Consider the following 21,595-nt stretch of genomic DNA (forward strand, 5'->3'; position numbering starts at 1 on the left):
TATATGAAGCATCATAAATGAATTTGCATTACAGAATTTCAAAAGATACTCGTATTCACAGTAAAGTATTTCTTTTTTTTCTTTTCCACAGGTTTAACAATCTGTGGGCACAACTGCCTGCTAACTGCTGAATGGATGTCTGCCAGTAAAATTGTGTGTCGAGTCGGACAGGCTAAAAATGACAAGGGAGACATTATTGTTACTACAAAGTCTGGTGGCAAAGGAACTTCAACTGTTTCCTTCAAACTGCTTAAACCTGAAAAAATAGGTATTTTTCTTGTGCAAATGCATGTCTGTTTTCTTTGCTAAACAAATATATGACTGAGCACCTTTTTAAATAAAATGTGTGTTTAAAATGGATCCACCTCAGGACAATCTTTAGTTGTCTAGAAAAAGCAGAGTATATCAATAAGATGTGCAAATATATACATAAAAAACCCATGGTATATGTGAAATTAATTCTCCTATCTCAATATTCTGATAAAACCATCAATGACTAATAAAAAGCAGCCCTTTATTTTTCTATAAGGTGTAGCACTAAACTTCTAAAGGTTTTAAAAAGTTCATGGTAGATCCAGTAATTACTCTTAAGTCTACCAGATAAATACAAAATATAAACCAGCTCATGAGCTTTGCACCTAAATCCTGAGCTGACAGTTAATCCTTACAAGAAAGTTGAGTCCTCAGTGCCATTTCTTGTTTGTAATTCAAACCATCCTGCAAGATGTAAAGTCTTCAGTATTACTCGTGAGATGCTTAACCATTGAAACAATATAGCCAAGCAGTCTAGGATCTCTGTTTATTCTAGAATCTAGTCTAAATACCCACTGGATTGAAAATGTTTCTTTCAGAACACCTCATCGGTGAAGTTGAATAGTTACCTTTTTCTAACATAGAGCTACCCACAAGAACTGTTTCAGGCTTTTGTTCTCTGTGGTTCAGTGACAGTCATAGCACTTAATTTCTCCCAAGCTGAGCTAAGATCCTACCAATAAAAAGGGGAATTAAGTGCAAATGTTGCACGGTGAAGCTTTTGGTGATGGGAGAGGAGAACTGGTGTTTTAAAAAGGGAGTAGGTGTGGGGATAGGGTAGTTTCTGGTGCTGAATGTCTGATGGATATGTTAAATGAGGGCACTGCCAGGAGTATGGCTGGCTGCGTTTTTGGCAGAGGGTCAAAACCTACTGTGCCTGACCTTTCCACATTGTCTGCTAAGGCTTTGGAAACAAAGTCAGTCCTGTGCCCTTCAAGTCATCCATCTTGACATGTGGCCGAATGTCACCTACTTTCTGGTTAGCGAATAGCACAGAAAAAGGATCTTCCCTAAAATATGCAATAAGACCATCGCCAGGTAATTGCTCATTTTAGAACTAACAGATGATAAGGTTTGGACAGATACCAAAATACTTGGAGGAATGAAAATTACTAATACTCTGTGATCAGGAAAATGCTCTTAACATACATGAAACTCCATGCACTTTAAGAGGGTCATGTTTCATGCCTGGCCATGGATACCTTTTCAGCAGCTATAATAAAATAATTTAGCGTAATTGCATCCAGGTTGTTTTGCTGTGTATATTCCAATATATTACCTAGGCATGCATTTTATATTTATCGGGATTTTTCAAATTAATTCAGTATGTTAGAAGTTGATGGTGCTGGACCGCTCTTGTTGTTTTAAGGATCTGCACTTTGTTTTCTCTAGGTATCTTGGATCAGTCTGCTGTCTGGGTGGATGAAATGAACTATTATGACATGCGCACTGACAGGAACAAAGGGATTCCCCCCTTGTCCCTACGTCCAGCTAATCCGCTTGGTATTGAGATAGACAAGTGAGTACCAAATGCCTTTAATCCACTTTTTTAGTGGTTTTCTTTATATGTGCTTTTGTGAATTCCAGAAAAGTTTAATGGTTTACAGGGCAGGGAAAGATTTAAAAATGCATACATACATTAGCTGTTGGTATGCTGTGTGGTACTCAAAAGAGTTGTTGGTGCACATTCTATCTTGCTTCATAATCCTCCTTTGTGGATCGTCAAATGGAACTATAGATAATCTGAAAGCACGATATATTGAACCCCAGCAAAGTTTAGATTTTGAGGATTGGTAAATAACTGAAGGCTTTGGCTGTGTGCATTGTAGTTATGGAATACTTACTGTTTCATTTGAGTTTCCTGGGGCTTTTAAGGATGTTTAGATTGCTATCTGTTGCTAAAATTGGGCTGTAAAATGTGATTTATTATACTGCATCAAACGGTTTATTTTATTTAAATATTATTACTGTTTTCTGACCCACAGACTTCTTTACTTTTGTAAGTATGGTGGAATTTATGACTTTTTTCCTGAAAATGAAAACTTCGTAGTGAGTGATAAATGGAATTAGAGGGCTTTAAAGGGGCCACTCTTAGGGCTTCAAACCTTCCTAACTCCTAGAAATAGCATCAGGAGTAATATTTCTCTTGATCAAGATACCAGCTCTACCAAAACCAAACATTATTTAAAATAAAACTATTACTGGGGGTCTCATGTCTGAATGCTCTGTGAGGAGGTGTGTGTTGGAGAAAATCTGCAGAGTCCATTGTTACCTTGTGATGGGGAAAGTGCACTTTCCCAAAGTCTGTATGGGATTTTGAATGGATCTGTCATCACCTCCCAGCCTCTAGCTGTGCATTTCTTTCCTAGTTTGAATATGTGTTTTTCTTTCTTTTCAAAGTACTAACCCAATGTTTTCATAATAAGCTCAAGATTTTGTCTCTAAGTATTTTCTCCAGCCTCTGATGTAACTTCTGACAGGTACTTTTTTCATCTTCTCCAGTTTTCAGACCTTGTCAAAATGTGAACTCTAGGAGTGTGGAGAGTATTCCAGTATCTTACTAGAAGAATTATTTTGTATCCTCTGTTCTCTCTCCCCTGTTTGTAAGTTTTAAAAACCCCGTAATAATCCTTTCTAGCACAGTGCTGCTCTGGCAGCTTGCAAGTAAGTACTCAGTGTATGGGGTGGGTGATTAATGAGATTTTGTACAAGGTAGTGAATGAAGAAAGGAAGTGGATAAGCAAGATATTAGCAATAACCATTAATAATAGATAGGGGAGTAATTTGTCACCAGAAGTAATGAAAATTGTTGGAATTTTGGGTTGCTTTAAAATAAAAGAAGGCGTAATATGGTGAAGAGTAGTTGGGTATACGAGTAGTTGGTGTACAAGGAGAATGGAACTCTGCAGCATAATGTGTCTTTCCTTTATTAATACTTTTGCCTTCTTTATTTTTAAATGTGTGTGAATTAGAATGTATTTTAATTTTGAAGTGGAAGCATTCAGTATTTGTCTGACTTGGTGGCAGTTATAATCCTTGCAGCCTGATAGCTGATAAGAAAGGAAAAGGCCTGCCTTGTATTTGTTATGCAAATAATAGTAAATAAACCCCAAAAACATTTAAAGAGAGGACCAGGGAGAAAAACGGGGAAAAAAAGATGTGAGAGAGTAGGATAGTAATGATTTAGAAGGGAAGGCAGGAAGTGGATGGCTACAGACTGAAAGAGAAAAGTCCTCCCTCTAGAAAGCAGTTGTCAACCATAAGCAAATTATACAGAAAAGACAATCTGCAGCATGGGAAGGAGCTAGGTCACCTATCTGTTGTGATATTTTAAAATTTTTAATACGAGTCACACTTAGTTAGAGACACGCTTAGTTCTGAAAGTTCCTTTTGTGGCTTTTTAAAACATTGTTTCTGGTACTTTTGAATCATTCAGGTGGGTGCTTTTAAGGTGTTGCAAATGGGACACTGAAATACTAGAAAAAAGATCCTGAAAGTAATGAACTGAAGTGCTTTAGTACAGCATTTCATTAAGTATTAGGCAAGCACAGGGACAAAAAGATATTTATTCTGAGTCAGTAGACTTAAGATTGGAGTTTAATTTGGGGTGACTGGGTTTTCAGTGAACAAAAGGTTTGAACTGTGAATTAAGTAAAATAAATCACAGTGGATCTAACACATTTTTTCAATAATTAGAATACTACCTGTAGATCTATTGTTGGAATAGTATACGTACTTAAAATATACACTGGAATTCTCTTTTCATATTCAAATGTTGCAAGGATGCAAAGTAAGAACTGTGGATATGCACTCATCCCTGGTCATTTTTTACATAGTCACGGTATTTTAAATGTTGTATGTATAGATGATGTGCAAGCCATCATGATTTCTGGCTGATAACTTCTTCATATTTTCCAAGAATTAATTGCTGTTCTTGTGCTATACAACTAACTGAGAATCTCTGTTGCTAAATAGTAAAATCATTTATATCGTGATGAAACTTGAGCTTGCTCATTATTATGTTCCAGTGGTGAGCCTTAAAGTCAAATGTATTCACAGAAGTGTTTGCACATACTTGTTCTCCTGCCTTGCTAACAGTTGTCATCTTTTAAAACACAGAACTAATCCGATTAGATGAGTTTTTTTCACATTGCTATGATTTAGTGCATATTGTGTGCATGCTATGAAGTATTTAATTCACACCAGAAGAGAGGTATTTTAAATATTATGAATTTAATATTTGAATTTAAATATAAAAAATTTCTAGTTATTTAATCTTCAGAATGGAGCTGACTTTGGTTTTCTGTCACCATCTTTTATGCTCGTTTCAGTGCAAAGCAGATCTATGCTGCCTTTCTCACCCAGGCTGTGGTGTTTTGCAGATGTAGTCAGGAATCCTTACAGAAGGCTGAAGTAGCTTGCAGGAAAAAAAGGAGTATACAGAGTAGTTGCCTCAGTCTGAGAAATGAGGAAACTTGGCATGAAAATGCTAACATTAACAGCAATGTTGGTTTTAGCAGTTCAGAGCTGTTACAAGAGCAGGTTGGTAGGTTATGTCATACCAACATAGGATTGTTCAGAATTTTGAACAGTGCTGGAAGAGAGTATGTGATGCCTGTTTCATAGAGGCAGTGGTTGAAATCTGTTGGTGGGAAATTTAGATCTACATAAGATTTGTGAATGAATTGCGTGTTTGGATGTACCATATACTATCCCCTCCTGCACAACAAGTCCTTTTTTGATCAAAAGTCCCTGCCACCTCTACCTCCTCTGTCAGACTAAGAAAATCTATTCTCTGCAAGGCAATAACAGCAATCAGACCTAGTGGTGGTTAGGAAGTTTTTGAATGATGTTTGTTGTTTTGCATGTAGCAGAGGTCATTATGGTCGGTCCATCTCCTACATGAAAGCAAGTAGCTGACATGCTAAGTACATTCCACATACTTCTGTATCCACCCACTCAATACAGATGCTTCCCTCTTCCCACGCCAGCTTCCAAAACAACTCATCTGGGAGGGAACAGATGATCTTACGCTGCCATCTAATGGTAAACATCAGTTTGCCACCATGAGAGAGGAAAAGACGTTCTGGAGGCTTTGATGTTTATTTATTTTTAAATGGCTTGTATGGAAATTTCATCCTTGAATGTGATGGACTTACGGAAACTTTTATCACAGAGATAAAAATCATGAAAGCTGCAGGAGGCAGATGCGATATATAGGCTAATGCATCGGTTGGAGCTACAGCCTATGATCTAGTAGATTTCTCTTACCCCATTCTGCCATTTCTCAAATACAGTTGTCATTTTGTTGTCATCTTTCTGATAAACCCAAGGCTAATAGGGAGTAAATGCCCAAGTGCACCCCTGTCTTTTTGCTGTTGGAGAGACCATTGTTAACATCTTCTGATTTGCTATGTTTAGTCTACTCCAGTGTTGCCTATGATGATCTTTTTGCATACATTATTAACACAGCACAGCTGTAACAAAGCCTACTTCTAGGCGTCTGACTGGTAGCAGACAGAGCAGGGAGTGGTCAGCAGCTCTAGCTGCAGCTCGTGTATGGTGGTGGCTATTCAGAACCTGTTTACTTGAAGTTACTTCTTTTGACCTATGAACTCCCGTGGAATTGCAGTTCAAGTCACCTTGTGGTGGGTGTATCCTGTTTTGGGACCTGTCTGTAATCTGCAAATATTGTCATGTATGCTGAAAAGCAAACTTTGGGATTCTGAAACTCTGGGAGGAAAATAATCTTTACAGAAAAGTTACACTTCACTAAGCTAACTACAACAGAGTGTAGTCGGGTGCTCTGTTCATTAATATCCATTGCATTCTGTCACTGTTACTCAAATGTGACTGCGCAGAGGATGTCATTTAGCCGTGGAGATTACAGCCAGTCTTAAACCTCCGGAGCGTATAAATGCTATGCATATGGTTAAGTTCTGTAGTAGAATTTGTAAAAGCCAATGTATGCTGTGATGTTAAATCAGATTTATTGAGAATCGGGCTATAGAGAACCTAAAGGTTGGAGTAGTGGAGGGAGGGACTTCTCTCACACCACATCTGCCCATCGATAGAATTGATTATACCCGATGTGTTTTGAATCCAAAGTAGATATGCGTGCTCTTTACGTGGAAGCAAGAACGACTCCGTGTAATACTGCATGACTGTATTAGATATACTCAAAATATGTGTGAGGAAGTGAAATTATATAGTGGCTTGAAACCAGATTTATGTTTATTGTAGTTCTCTTTAATATAAACAGTATCTGAAATCTTAATGGCTTTTATATTTAAAATTCTTGCTGATGGATGAAGAAGACTATTTTAAAAGGTTAACTACAGGTCTAGTACCAGATCTGGTTCTGTTTTACATAATCTGCCTGGCAGAAAGTACTGCTATATAAAAACCTTCACTGAAATTGTAAAGGTAGCAAAATACATAGAGTTGTCAAGGATGGTAAACTTCTGTCTCCTTTTTCTGAGATTTTCTTGATTGAATTTGTTGTTCCAAGCTTCTTTTATAGTGATTGCTTTTTAATCAATGAGTAAGTACTGAGTTACTTCCTGAAGTGATTTTCATATAATAAGCAAGTGAACACAGTGATTGCTTTTTAATCAATGAGTAAGTATTGAGTTACTTCCCGAAGTGATTTTCATATAATAAGCAAGTGAACAGAAAAATGATCAACAATTTCATTGCATGTCAGCGTGGTCTTGGCTTTTGCTACTGGTTCATAATCACCTTATAGTGTGGAAATGAGTAGATCAGAAATACTTTTTCAAGTCACGTATATGCTTGTTTATAAGTAAACAGTGAGTTTTCATGAGAACTTCCAATGCCTTATTTATTTAATTTACTAATGGAAGTTAACTGAAACAAACTTGTGTGTATGTGGAGTCAGTCTCTTTTAGATTCATCTGGACAGACATTTTAAAATAGAGTTGCTTTCAGTTTGAACTTTTTAGTGAGCGGCTTGTTAGGAAGACAGCTGTAGCAAGTCATTCCAAGCTCCCCATATCTGTTAGTGGAAAAAATACTGGTAAAATTTATGGTAAAAATAAGGATACTACGCCATAGAGTATAACATATTGTTAACATACCGCACACATTCACGTTCATGTTTCTACTCTGTTGTGACTATGTCTAAAATATGTCCACACAGATAAAAGCACCCATAAATGCATTGCTAATTTATGGTTCTGCACAAATACATCTGCTGGAAAAAAGCTCCCAATAACTTTCCAATGCAGTCAAACATCAAACTGAAAAAACCCACTTAATTTCTGTCCCACTGTCTGTGGGCAAAACTCATTTGCAGGAATTTATTACATTCCTAGCTAAATTATTGGTCTTTATCTCAATATTTATATATAAAATAGTTGGGTTTTTCCCTAGGATTTGTATAGCTCATGCATAAGCTTGAACTGTCATGCATATGTCTTAAAAACTTGCAATAATAAGTGGCTTTTGGTAGCAGCATATTTGAGTGTTTTTTGGACAGCCATACCATGTATCACATGGGAAATCCTGTCCTGCAGATTCATGTACCTACTGGGCACTTCTGACTGCTTTGAATGAAAAATAAGATATCTTTAAAATGCCTTTAAAGGAAGGATAAATTGAAACTTTCTTCTCCTTACATCCACCAGCATTTTCTGCTCACTAACCGGCATTCGTGAAATTCAGTTATTGGTAAACCTGAATCACACTACTTATGTTTATAAATTTTTTCATTAACATTATCTCTTTTTCATTAAACACAGAGAAATGCTGAGGCCTTAGTTTTTAGGTGCTACATTTTTTCCTCATTTTTTTCTCATTTTCTCTGTCTCTCTACTTTTCATGTCTGCCATCGCTTTTCCTTGCTCTGATTTGATTTTTTTTCTTGTTTTTAAAAAGTATTGTTTCATGCTTCTGCCGTAATCAGGTGCTACAGATGAAAGATTTCTGTGCTATGTCATTATGTATGTAGGTGCTTTGTACCTACTTGTGCTAACGGCCATTTGGATATGAATAGAAACTTAGAGAAAACAAATCTTGTTTCTGTATAATTGTACTTTTTAATTCGCTTGCCTTTACATTTGCTTCTCTTAATTTGCTGTTTGCTCTTGGTAATAAAAACAGCTTTAGCTCTCTTGAAATGTGTTTAGATTACAGAAAACCCAAAACTAACAAGTCATTGCTTTTGTGTCTATTCAAATGGCTTATCATACATATTAAATGTAATTCCAGTAGCTGACTCTGGATTGCTACCCCCACCCAAGATTGGTTCCACTTGGAGCCACTGGTTCATGGCCTACAGAGAATATTCTCTCTTATTGAAACCAAAACCTGGTTTGATGTGCTGATTTTCCTGTTTAAAAGGTAGAGCTGACTTTGAGTACATTCCCCATTAATGGTCCTGCATTTGATTCTTAATAGCATCACGGTAAGTCTGTCTAGTCTCAGTGAAGGCAGCAGTTCTCTCTCTTTAGAAGCATTTTGTACAGACAACATGTCTGTCACATGTAGTGGTGAAATCGAAATGTTAAAAGTAGTTTTACTTAGATTAGACTTCAATCTTTTCTTTCCCAGTCATGCTACATGTGCCTGTAATACAAAATTTAGTTTCATGGTGAGATACAAGTTTATATCTACATCCTGTTGGAATATGACTTGTTTTTTGTTTGTTTGGAGGATTTTTATGTGACATTTTTACTGTAAGCTGTTCACAAGAATATGTTTCACTGAAGAGATGAATATTCATTTTTCAGAGGCAGATTTCCTCAAAAAGATTTAGAAGCACTGTTTCCTGGAATGAGTGCTGATTTCACTAGTGAAAACTTTTCTGCTGCCTGGTACCTGATTGAGAATCATTCCACCACGAGGTTTGTTGCTATCACATAAATATTTGTTTTAACTGAAAGCCATTTGATGTTATTTCATTATACAATAAATGTGTCACTGGTGGTTGACATTTACCGTAATCGACCTGTAGACTCTCCTGCCTGTGGTCTTTGCGCTTGGCTGGAGACTTGAATCAACCAGTTTGCTCCTTTTTAACCATTACGTTAATTTAACCATTAGGTCTAATTTAACCATTAGGCCATTATTTATGGCTTTTTTTTCCCTTTTCCTCCTCCCTATGTCAGATGGAAGTTGTCTTTCTTCAGGCTGAAGCCCTTTATGAATCAGTAGTTAGGCAGCATGGCCTTGAGTGGAAACCCCAGGTATTCAGTCACGTGGCTCAGGATAAGGACACTGAACAGACAACTAAGAGTAAAGCTGTTGTTAGTATCAGTTAGCTTTTAGTTAACTTTTGTGGAAAATGCTATAGTAAAAGAAGTTGGACAAGTGAGATCTTTGAGGTAAATGTTTCAAAATCTTGACCATTAATGACTTAATTTTTAAATCTAGTTCATAGTATGTGCTTTCATGAATGCATTTCTTAACTACATTTTTGCTGGAAATCGTTTTTAGCGGAAATGATGAGCCTTTTGTTGTTGTTGTTTTCAGCTGGGTGTTCTGATTAGCATTTTGAAAGGAAACACCACTTTGCAAATTTCTTTAATATATTTTTGTTATCTAATGGTAGAAACAGATGTGGGTTGGGTTTTTGAGGGGTATGTGGCGGGGGGGGGTGTGTGTTTTGAGTTTTGGAGCTCCAGAAATAACCATTAATCTACTTGAGAAATACTGTAATTTCCTCTCAAAGTGATGGTAGGTTGAAGAGCCAAAACAACAACAGGAGAACATTATTGTAGTGACAACATCTTTTGAAATCAAGTTACTAAAAGAAGAGTGATTCAGAATGAATTTTTTTCTATCACAGTCTGATAACTTCAGGGATCATAATTTATTAAAAAGCTGAGGGGATAATAAAGTGAGACAGAACAAACATCTCTTTGCTCTAGCTTTTTTTTAAGAAATTTCCTTTACGTTTGGCCCGTGGACTGTTGCTGTTTTCATGCAGGCATCAGTGACGCTGCCAAGAGAGATGTGGAACAGATCTAGAGTGATTACAAAGCCCTGGGGGCAAAAGTGAAGAACATGGAGGCCCAGATAGTCTCTTTGATTTACAGGTGAAGGGAAGAGCTTCAGGTAGTAGTGGATGCATCCTCTTCAGTTCAGATGGCTGTATCACTGGTTTCAAAGGCAGCCTTTTTACTTCTGTAGCCACGGATCCATTGTTAAAGAATGAGGACTGCTAGTGAGAAATGGGATTCATTTGAAAAAGTGAGGTGGGTAGCATCTTTGCCAGCAGGTTTGTGCTTTGATGAGGCATGGCCTCTTTTCACTAGTGAATTACGCGATAGCCTATTTAATGTAGTAAACTAAGACAGTAAACTAAGAGCAATATTTCATGTTTGGAAGGAATTCCTTGACTAATTTGTGTTATAAAGAAGTCTACTTCATCCAAAGTAAGAGGAGCCCTCCATTTAGGATTAAAATCAAAAAAACCTCTTTGGTCGGAGTAAATTGTCATTATTGAGAAGCACACTCGTTAGCAATCACTCGGTCCGTAGTAGTTGTTGCAAAAGTTGCTGGCTTTATTTTGCAAGTGGTTTGTTCTGTTTGTTCAGTAGCTGACCTTATTTGTTGTTTGAATGTCACAGGGGTTTTCTTGTTTGTTTTCAGTTTTGATCAGCTCAAAATGGCTGTGGTGAATTTGAAGAAACAAGCCAATAAGAAAAATGCGGGGAGTTTAGCTTATGTGAAAGGAGGGCTCAGCACATTTTTTGAAGCACAAGATGCTCTGTCAGGTAAATATGCCTTGCATTTACTAAAAAAAAAAAAAGCCAATAAGAAAAATGAGGGGAGTCTAGCTTATGTGAAAGGAGGTCTCAGCACATTTTTTGAAGCACAAGATGCTCTGTCAGGTAAATATGCCTTGCATTTACTAAATACAGTAAAAAAGACAAGACAGTGTCTGAGTATATGGTTGAATTGAATATTAAAAATATTGGTTTTCTTTGCAATCTCTTCTAAAAGTGTATAATGAGCCCGAAATCTGTATTGTGTGGTCACGAGCTGGGACGGGTTAACAGCACATTTTTTGAAGCACAAGATGCTCTGTCAGGTAAATATGCCTTGCATTTACTAAATACAGTAAAAAAGACAAGACAGTGTCTGAGTATATGGTTGAATTGAATATTAAAAATATTGGTTTTCTTTGCAATCTCTTCTAAAAGTGTATAATGAGCCCGAAATCTGTATTGTGTGGTCACGAGCTGGGACGGGTTAACTGGTTATTGTGGTATATTTGCAAAAAGATGGCACCAAATATATCTTAGAGGAATTGGAGGCATTTGATGAAACTGCTTAGACCACAAGCCAGAAAAAGCGAGTAACTGGAGATAATATTAAGATGACTTACAAACTATAACAACATAAAAACTTGGTTTTATGCTGCCATGTACCATAGTCAGGCTGTAATATTTATATGAATATTCAGCACGCTGTGACTTGGGAGATCAGATGCCGTTTACATTCTGCTTGCCATAGGGAAAATGCCACACAGTAGTGAGATTAGTTTATATAATTTTGTATTTATTTTATGCTCCAAGAGTGTGAGTGTGTATATCCGTCTCTCAGGTGGATTGTGGGCTGCCGTAGTCCTGTCACAACATAAAAACTTGGTTTTATGCTGCCATATACCATAGTCAGCCTGTAATATTTATATGAATATTCAGCATGCTGTGACTTGGGAGATCAGATGCCGTTTACATTCTGCTTGCCATAGGGAAAATGCCACACAGTAGTGAGATTAGTTTATATAATTTTGTATTTATTTTATGCTCTAAGAGTGTGAGTGTGTATATCCGTCTCTCAGGTGAAAGCTCATTGTGGGCTGCCGTAGTCCTGTCTAGTTAGGGACTGTGCTGGATAAGGAAGAGACAGTGCTGGGCCAGCCCCAGTACACTGGACATTTACCACTGTGCTGCTCTTCGTAGCTGCTGTATATTGCAGGATTATCACTTCTGATCGCTGATCCGTGGAGTAAGAAAACCTGTATCTGCTCATAGCCTCAGCCAAACGAGCAATTCCGTGGACTTTAGGAACTCAGCTTTGGAGCAGTACCAGCTTTCTCTGGACCCTCGCTCGGGCTGCTTTCTAACGGATAGCCACTTCCATGTGTCAGGGAAAAGAGAAGGTGGTGTTGTCTCACCTGGTGGTCCACCTTTATTACCACCCCAGGCAGATTAACCTGTGACCTGTCATGTGACGGTATTTTCAGAAGAGGTTGATAGCTTTTGGCTACCAGCCTAATTTTGTAATTTTTAGGAGGAGAGCTTTTTCCACAATACATGCTTTGGTAGGGACGCCCTTTTTTTGAGACATCCGGACATTCTTCCTGCAATGAATCTTAACTCCTGAACATCTTTATTACCCTACTGACCTATTACTGATCAGTTGTGGAAAATGGCCTAAATCTGGATAGGCTCAGTAACAGAAGAGAAATATTAAAGGATTTAGTGGAAATACTAAAGAATGTGGTGATAGTCATAGGAAAAAACACTAAGAAGAATCAGTATTTGACATTCTTTAACTTGTTTAAGTGGAGTTTTTATTAACTGCTAGGAAAAATGTTAATAGGCTATTTCTTTGTAAGTCTTAAGTATCCTGATTTTTCTTAAGTAGTTCAATATCCTAAATAATCCTGAAAAAATATCGAAATATGACTTGTATTTCATAGCCAAATCTGCTTTGCTTTGTCCTGTTCCCAAACAGTTAGCACAATGGATAAAAAGTAGTGCTGGTGGATGTATATATTGTCTTGTAAGATTACTTTTTGGATCATCAAAGATGTAATGTAATTTACAGAAAGCTAATGCAAACCATAGATGTGAGGTTTCAGGAAGACTGAACATAACTGAGTGATTTTTCTCTTGTCCCATGTGTTAAAGTCTAGGCTTCTTGCCTTTGGAGACTGATTTCCTGATAAAAGAAAAGGTCAGAGAGCAAGTAGGAATGTAAAAAATGTTAATAAAATAATGATCACGAAAGAAAACACTTTTATTTCACTAATTAGTGTGTTCCTGATTTAAAAAAAAAAAAAGCTCTAGTATTGTTTTGCATTTCCTGTCTGTATTAGTGTTATTTTTATCTAAATTCGAGTTTCTCAGTGCAGTCCTTCAGACAAATTAGGAGCACAAAACTTGGGATGACTCATGTGGTTCTTGCTGCCACTTTTTGTCTGCAAACAAAATGGCTTGTTTTTGTCTTCCTCCCGGAGATCCTCCTTAAGTGCACTTTTAAATGGTTATTAATATTTTCACAAGTAAGCAATGAAAACCATAAAAAGCTATCCTGAGATGTGTATTGCATTTTGTGATTTAGAAACTGTTTACTAGGAAAATAAGAGGTCAAACAGGCCAGAACCCTTGCTCGTTTGGTTTAATTTCTTGGAAAATAGAACTGCCTTATCAGATCCCCATGTCTCCTCTGCCCGTTAGCTGGGCTGACAGTTTGACAGTGACTGTGCTGCAGAGGAGATGTTCAACAGGAAGTTTGTTTCGTTCAGCTGAAGGGAGCTGTAAACTGAGCTGAGGGGAACTGGGCTCACCTCAACTTGACCCACTTGTCAACAGAGTTCAGCTGATTTATTTCCCATAATGCTAATTGCAACCTAGAGAGTAGGTTTCCTGAAAGGACTGCTGTTTATATGCTTGTAGACAAGTTGTGTTTTATTATCACGAGCAAGTCATGTCTTGCACGAAGTCTTTGGGAGGTTAGCAAATTAATTTACGCTTTTTCAGAAGTGCTCTTTACAAAGAGCCTTAGGCTGCTGAGTTTGCCTTTATATAAGTGAAAGGGAAAAATTAGGGAAATGACCACTTCCGTCACTCAACTATGCAAAAATATGCAAGTATGACATCTGTATCGGTGAGTAAAGAAGATGCTGTGTTGTCTTTGAAACACAAGTGTGTTGAACAAATTTGAGATTCAGATTAGACTCTCTGCTTTGCCATGGCAACAGTTCTTCTTGTGAAGTTACAACTACAAACACATTTTACATGATTTTCAGAAAAAAGGCTATACAGAAGAAGCACTGATATCTATACAGCACTATTCCTTTTTTCCCTCTCCACTCCTGTTCAGTATGTGGCCTGTGGGAATGCCAGTATGATGGGAAAGTTGGGCTGTAGCTGGCCTTTTGTCTAATACCTTACTGTCCTGGGTCCAACATGGTGGAACTGGGTGCTCTTCTGCTGTCTGGCTTTCTTCTTCCTGGAATGCTGTGGTTTTCCCGAGCTTCCGGGAAGGAGGACACGCCTCTCCAGAATGAACTCATAAAAGGGGGTGTGTTGAGAGATTCGAGGACATCTTGTTTTCCCCTCTGCTCTATCTACTGTCCTCTCTATCTTGTCTGTGCTGCGGGTTTCTCAAATATGCCGTGCAGGACTCTTGAATCTTACACCCCGGGACTGGAAACCTTTATCGAGGAGAGAAAGCCACGTCCATGACCTGCTATTTCCCCGAAGCAGTAAAAGACTCCTTCTGCAAAATGGGTAGAACCTTTTCCGTTTCTGCCGATTCCTGCGGGAGTGGTGTTTGAACTGTTTTGCTGTGACAAATTGACCCAGCGGTACCCCTTATCTCTGCATGGATGAGGTAGGCACCAATGCACAGGGGAATTTGAAGATATTCCCTTGGGACACGACCAAGCCAGACCATGGCGCAGATGTGTGTGTGTGTGGGAGTCTGGGAAGAGCTATCCTTGGCAAAGAAGAGTTCTCTGCAGCCACTCCGGAGGAAAGAGGGACTATGTTTTATTTGCATGAAAGGTTTGCTTCAGGAGAAAGTTCTTAGATCGAGAACTTTTTTGTCAGGTGAACGGACTGGACTCTTCCTTCCCCCTCCCCCGTCACTGGCGTGGCGAACCATTGTGGGGGGAGGGGAGTTTGTAAGTGGGGATCGTTTCGATCAGGAGATTTTATGTGTAATTGTATACTTTCATCTATTTGTCTATTAACTTCTCCCTTTATTTCTTTCTCTCCCTTTTCCAGTCCAGTTTAACTTTGAAAATGATTTTATTTTGGGGGCGTTTTACTATTAAACTTTTTTCTGTTTCCATCTCTTATATATATATAGTCTGTCTGTTATCATTTCCTTTGCCCGACTAAAGCCTTAATGAGCTCATTAACGTGCTGATAAGCCGTTAACAAGCATCGGAAGTTTCTCTTGTGTGTGGTTTGGCTGGTTTGCTTTTTCCAGCGGAAACACTATTTCATCGCATCCCTGTTGGTGGGAAACAGCTCCCTTTTTCAACCTGCGACACTTACTTAATACGTAAGCCAGGATGATGTTTACCTGTCTGAAAAGATCCTATATCTGGTTAGCGCCTGGTTTTTTGGTGGTGGGTTTTTTTTTTCCATCTTACAAAGTGTTTTTACACTTCATCCCTGAAGGCCTGTTCTAGGATGAGTATGTCAGTGATCCAAGTGAAACCTCCCTTCCTAAGCACTGCACTTTAATTTTTTTTTTTAATCATTTTAAGTCTGTCTGCTTTTGGGTTTTGCCCAAAACTTGAAAAAGTGAGTGCTAGAGAAACAAAACACAAAAGGGCAGTTAATGGCAATACTACATTTACTTTTAATATTTTGTAGCTTTTGTTTAATTAGCAGTGTTTAACGGAATAAAGCCAAGTATACCATGCAGTTTGCTAAAATATCTAGAAATCTTAGGGGGGGGAAAAAACCAAACAAACGTAGCAGTATTGAGTAATGGCCGTAGTAAACAAACCAGGGTTTTTAGGTTTTCGTAGGGTAGTGTACTATTAGCTCTGTTCATGACATGCTGTCTGCATATTGCTTTGCTCATCATATACAGCTATGTGCTCCTGTTGAATGCATTCAGAAGAGTTTTCACCCTCTGGAGGGGTGCTCTCCTATCAATAGCCACCTTATGTTTTGTTCAAATTACAGAAAATCATTTATATTTCGATAAAGGAAACCAAAGACATTTTTATTCATGCTTTGGCGTGAATCCTGGCAGCATGTTAACATCTGGTTTTCATTCCTCCATTACTGGGCTTTGGTGCCAAGTTCTTTATAGTTACCATACCAGACCTTCTGAAAGACTTTGCTGAGTCAGTCTTTCCTTTTTTGTATTTTGCCCCCCCCCCCTCTTATTTTCTGCAGCTGACTAAAAGGGTTTGATTCGGTTCAGGTTTGGTGGTTTTTTTTTTTTTTCCTTTAACCATATTTGTGTGGAAGTGGGTAAGATTTTCAGATAACCCAAATGCATTTCCAGCCTCTGCAAATGGTAGAAACCTTGCATCTGTGTTGCTTTGAGCTGAGTTTTGCAGAGGAAGTTTGAAGAATACTGGTTTTGGTGCTTATCTCAAAATATGTTTTGAGATCATCTAATGAGTAAATCAAGAATGAAATTTGCAAGTCAAGAACTGCATGATTCTGGCAAGTGTGGTTTAATTTGTTGTATTTATGGTTGCCAAGTAGAAAATCATATCCTTCCTAAGATTAAATAAATTTGTTTTTAACACAAGCCTTCTACTACAAGGCCTGTACTAGGGCTTATTTGCTAGATTAAATTTTGTATGTGTTTTCACCAAAAATAGCCAATTCTGAAGTATTTAGAGACAGTTTAGAGACTGTGAGCTCTAAGCTTAGTCTCTTCACTCTTATTAGTTAGTACCTCACTGCAGCTCTGAAGTTTGCAAGTCTTTTAATATTTCAGCTTAGCTGGGGAACACTTATTAGCAAAGTTGATACAAAATACTGTTAATTTTCTGGCTTTAGTTGACATCTAGACCTAGCCTTTACTCTTCTTTAATGCGTGCTTCATATAGCAAAGCTCCACGAAAATGTTAAAACAGGCTTTCCTAGGTTTCCAGCTGCTGTTCCAAATTGTATAGTTTTTATTGGGTAAGTCCAGGGTGACTGACAATTCAAGAAAAAATCCTGTCTGTACTCCAGGCCTTCAAAGACCTAAAATACTCGCCTGTCTCTTCTTTCGGCAACCAGTGGTGAGTTGAGGGTATGAAGCTGCCTTTGAAGGTAATCTTAACTGCTGGCTACTTTGAGAGATGTAGGCTGGCATTCCATCTGCCCTTGGCCATGTGCTCATTCCTCTTCCTTTACATTGCAGTGATGCAGCTAAAATAAAATACCTTATTTCAGACAATGGTCCAAAAATGCCTTTTGGGTTACATTACCAGTTACATCACATTAATATGCCTTCATATGTACTCCACAGTGTTTTCCACCTTTCTGGAAATTACTAGATTGTTTTACTTTTGGGTTTTGCCCATTAATGTCTTTTTCACTGTCTGAACACAGTGAATTGGCTTAAGAAGATCCTCAGTTTCCAGCACCACTATTTTCAAACTAAGAATTTCAAATACTTTATGCCAAGCTGCTAACTTTCAATGCCTCCAATGTGAAAAATCTTATCTTCCATCTTTGAAAAGGAAGAAGAGGGAGTAGTATTGCTGATGCGTATTCTTATCTAAAGGAGATGAGTAAGTGAACTGCTTTGGAGAAGATGTCTTTTAAAACTTTCAGGAACCGGTTCATGATACAATTTCTAAATAAGCTGCTTTCAGAATAAAATACTGCAGTTCATGACTTGGCATTTTTGGAAGTGCTAATGGGGTAAATCATGCTCTTTTGAAACTTCTTCTTCTGTACGTTTAAGGAAGTCTTCATCATGTTTTATCTTTTGTTGCCAGTACATGCACTTTGATAGCGGTTTAGGAGTTACAGCTCAGTGTTGGAAATTCTTAGGTGTCCCCTTCAGGAGTGTCATTGTAGTTAGCAATTAGTGCTATGTAATTAATGGTTCTAGAGTACTAATTTTTTTTTTTAAAAATGAGGCAATATGTAACTTAATTATTTATCCATATCAATTTAGAAAGTGTCTTTAAAAAATATACTTCTTAGATTGATTCCAAAATACATAAAAATGAAAAGCATTGCAGTTTGATGTGGTTCCAATAGTACTTGCAACATTTGTTTTTAAAATACCTGTTTATGTTGTGGTTGGTGTTCTGATGACCTTGCTTTCAGTATGTAACATTAATTGCAGTACAGTAATTGGCTGTCCCTGACTGGAACTGATGTATGTAAATGGAATAATACTATTAGAACCCTTACTGGTTTTGTTATAAAATTGTAGAGGTATTCTTGTGGCTAAATGTAATTTATAAAGTGTGGCTATGTCATATATAAAATATGTGCTACAGTTAACAACACACTATCTTCTAAGGCAGAACGCTGTTCCTTCAAAATAAGCAAGAATCTCTTTGTTTTAGTTCATTTCATTCAAGTGTTGATTGTTTTAAATATGGTGTCCTAAATTTAAGGGGTTTTTTTCCCCCTAATGACTCTATAGCAAAAATAAAGAGGTGTTCTTGTATTTTCAAAAATGCAGAGCTTCCTGAGATTATTTGTGTAGGGTCAGAGAATTGAAGGGTTGCATTTAGATGTTTGAGAGTATTGGAATTTTCTTTTTTTTAATCACACCCCTGCCCCCTCCCCCCCTTCCTTTGAAGGAGGCTGGAGGCTATCAAGGACCATCCTGTTTCAGAATAGCCACTCTCTCTCTCTGCTTAGACTAGGGCTGAGGCCACAAGGCTGCCTTAGTAGAGGTAGTTTCTGTCCTTGTTTGCGTGTTCTTAAGTTACATCCGCTTATCATGGGCAAGTAGGGATGGCATGGTAGAGGAAACCAGTTGGGGATGACATCTCTGTGTGCACGTTATATGCAGTTTGGGGTGGTGTTTAGGCTAGCTTGGTATCACCCAGTGGATTGAGTTCCAGATATCTTCTGGAGTCGTTAGATATACTCATGGAGTGCATCTTTTAGTTTTGTTTGGTCTTAAAGGAATCCAGTTGAGGGACTGACTCAGTTTGCTCTGCCATGCGAACCAAACCAAAGGTGGAACAATTGGGAGACTGGTTTCCAAACTGTATTTGTGTTTTGAACTAAGATATATTGTTCCTAGGAAACAGTAGGGGGGTTTTAGGCCTTAGTTTTGACAAAAGTGACAGGAACTGATGCCTCTTAGAGTAGATTTTACATATGTTAAGAAACTAAAAATTTGCATGGAAAACAGTATTTTTAAATAATTGGGCTTTTTGCTATATGCACATATACAGGACTGCTACCTTAAAAAAAAAAAAAGTAAAGAGAATCACTGATTTGTGCCATTTGTACAGAACAGAGATGAGGGAAGGAAGGCTGAGAAACAGAAGGGAGGTAAAAGAAAGGAGAATCCACACTCCATTCACTCTACATATTTCCAGAGTGGTATAGTGTAATCAGGCTGTGCTGCTAAATCTCTCCCTTCCTGAAAAAGAAATTATGGTAAAACAACAAATTAATGTTGGTACTACTCATTTCCACATCTGTTAGTAATACCATGTGGAAACAAGATTTGGGGCTTTTGGTATTTTATGACAGGTAAAAAACAATAGCATCTTCAAAAACAACAAAGAAGACAAACTCCTCTCCATTTTCAGGTTGTTTTGAGCAGAAGCATCACAGTGCTGCTGTGTAATGGTTAATGCAATGTGTTGCTACAAGACACTCTTCGGCTGTGGTTTGAGAGTGCATTTTTATAGATGAAAACAGCTGGTGGAGGAGTGTTCTAGCACTTGGTTTTTTGTTGTTGTTTTTTTTTTTGTTAGGGGTCATGCAAATTTCCCGTGAGACTCTTTCTTCCCTTTAATTATTAGTAATTCCTTTTTTGTGAGATCAGTGTAAAAACTTTGCCTTACAAAGCAAAAGTATTTTATGCTCAAGTGATGCTAAATTGAATTAACACTTGTAGTACAAGATAGCTGATTGAGATCATTCTCTCCACGTTTTTTTTTCCTTGAGCATTACTGTCTTGTTCAAGAAGATACAGGAAGTCCATGTCAAGGTAATGGTTAAAATTCTGCAAAGTCTGGCTCTAAGCCCTGTCCTTCACTAGACTATGCTGCCATGAAGCATGTTTGTATTTTTTATGTCTAACGAGAAAAATAACACTTTATTTTTTTATTTTAAAAGTGTCACTTTGATGTAATGTATTCCCACCTATTAAAATGTTCTGCATTTTAACTAGACACTTTATTCCAGCAATCCATCAAAAACTGGAAGCGGATGGAACGGAAAAAGTAGAAGGATCCATGACGCAAAAACTGGAGAATGTCCTGAACAGTAAGTTTTGTCCTTCCAGCAGCAACTATTTATGGACTGTGGACTTTCTAACGAGCTTTAATATATTCCTAGGAATATGGTAGAATGTAGAAAACAGTCTGTCTTTTGCCTTTTCCCATTTGAAGAGTGATTCGAGTGTGTGATAGTACACCTTTTGAAATGAGTAGCAGCTTTGCTGTGACCTTCAGCAATGTTTGTGATAACAAAGAGAATAAATACCAAAATAAAGATATTCTAAAATACTTACTTTGAATGAGTTTTGGTGGCATCTCAAATTTGGACAAAGAAGTGGACAAAGAAGTCAGGGAAGCTGTATGGTTGGACAGAACTGCCGAAGGATGCGCTGAGCTAAATACTAGGATCATAAGAAGTTTGAGCAAGAGAATCAAAAAGCCCAAATACAAGCTATTTGTAATAACAAGGTCTATTAAGAGAATCTTTTTCACTTAATGTGCTGCTGTGTAGAATACTTGGAATTAGCATTCTTTTTAGAAGCTTTGAAGAACTGTCAGTACTTTCTGTTCTATTTCTTTGTGTTAGCTGTAAGGTTGCGTTGAGGGAGATGGCTTGAATTTGCTACAGTTCGGTATGCGTTTCATCAGATCAAAAAAGACACTTTTTTTTTTTTTAAATTCTGGGACTTCTGCCAAGATAATTTTACTTTGTTTCATTGTGATTTTTTTCACAGAGGAAGGGATGTTTCCCTTAGTGCTGTATCAATAAGCAGGAATGACATGCGGATAGCTGACTCAGTGTTGGAAAGTCTGAGTGTGTTTTATGAAATCAAGAAAGTGACATGGAAGTTCACTGTTTTTCTTCTCTTGTATGAAGAAAGCAGTGTCTGTAGTTGTGTGGGGAGCACAAAGCAAGCAGGGGGTTTTGTGAATAGGTCTAGCTGTTTTCAGTATAGATTCATTAATGCTCACGAAAAAGGTCTAGTTTGAACGTTGTTATTCCCTCATCTTGTTGCCTGGAATGCAAAAAACCCCCAAATCACCAAAAATACCCAGAAAAATCTCGCATGGGCAGAATATTTGATACAAACAGGATAAAGGAAAAAAGCATTTGCTGAAATTTGCCAGTGCAATTTATGCCATATCATGTACCAAGTACAGATTCCTTGGAAAGCACTTTCC

General features: G+C 37.7%; 1 protein-coding gene across 1 annotated transcript in view; it reads left to right on the forward strand.

Moving 5' to 3' along the window:
• Nucleotides 1–91: 91 nt before the first annotated feature.
• EXOC2 (exocyst complex component 2) overlaps nucleotides 92–21,595 on the forward strand; it is a gene marked incomplete at its 5' end in the record, with an annotated part of 102,134 nt that continues 80,630 nt past the window's right edge. Inside the window, 5 exons of the mRNA XM_010144523.1 lie at nucleotides 92–268; nucleotides 1,705–1,831; nucleotides 9,066–9,179; nucleotides 10,930–11,054; nucleotides 20,379–20,459. Coding sequence (XP_010142825.1) covers nucleotides 92–268; nucleotides 1,705–1,831; nucleotides 9,066–9,179; nucleotides 10,930–11,054; nucleotides 20,379–20,459 — 624 coding nt within the window. The remainder of the gene's footprint in view (nucleotides 269–1,704; nucleotides 1,832–9,065; nucleotides 9,180–10,929; nucleotides 11,055–20,378; nucleotides 20,460–21,595) is intronic.

The sequence above is a fragment of the Buceros rhinoceros genome, unplaced genomic scaffold, assembly GCF_000710305.1.
Source record: "Buceros rhinoceros silvestris isolate BGI_N320 unplaced genomic scaffold, ASM71030v1 scaffold10771, whole genome shotgun sequence".
Taxonomy (NCBI): domain Eukaryota; kingdom Metazoa; phylum Chordata; class Aves; order Bucerotiformes; family Bucerotidae; genus Buceros; species Buceros rhinoceros.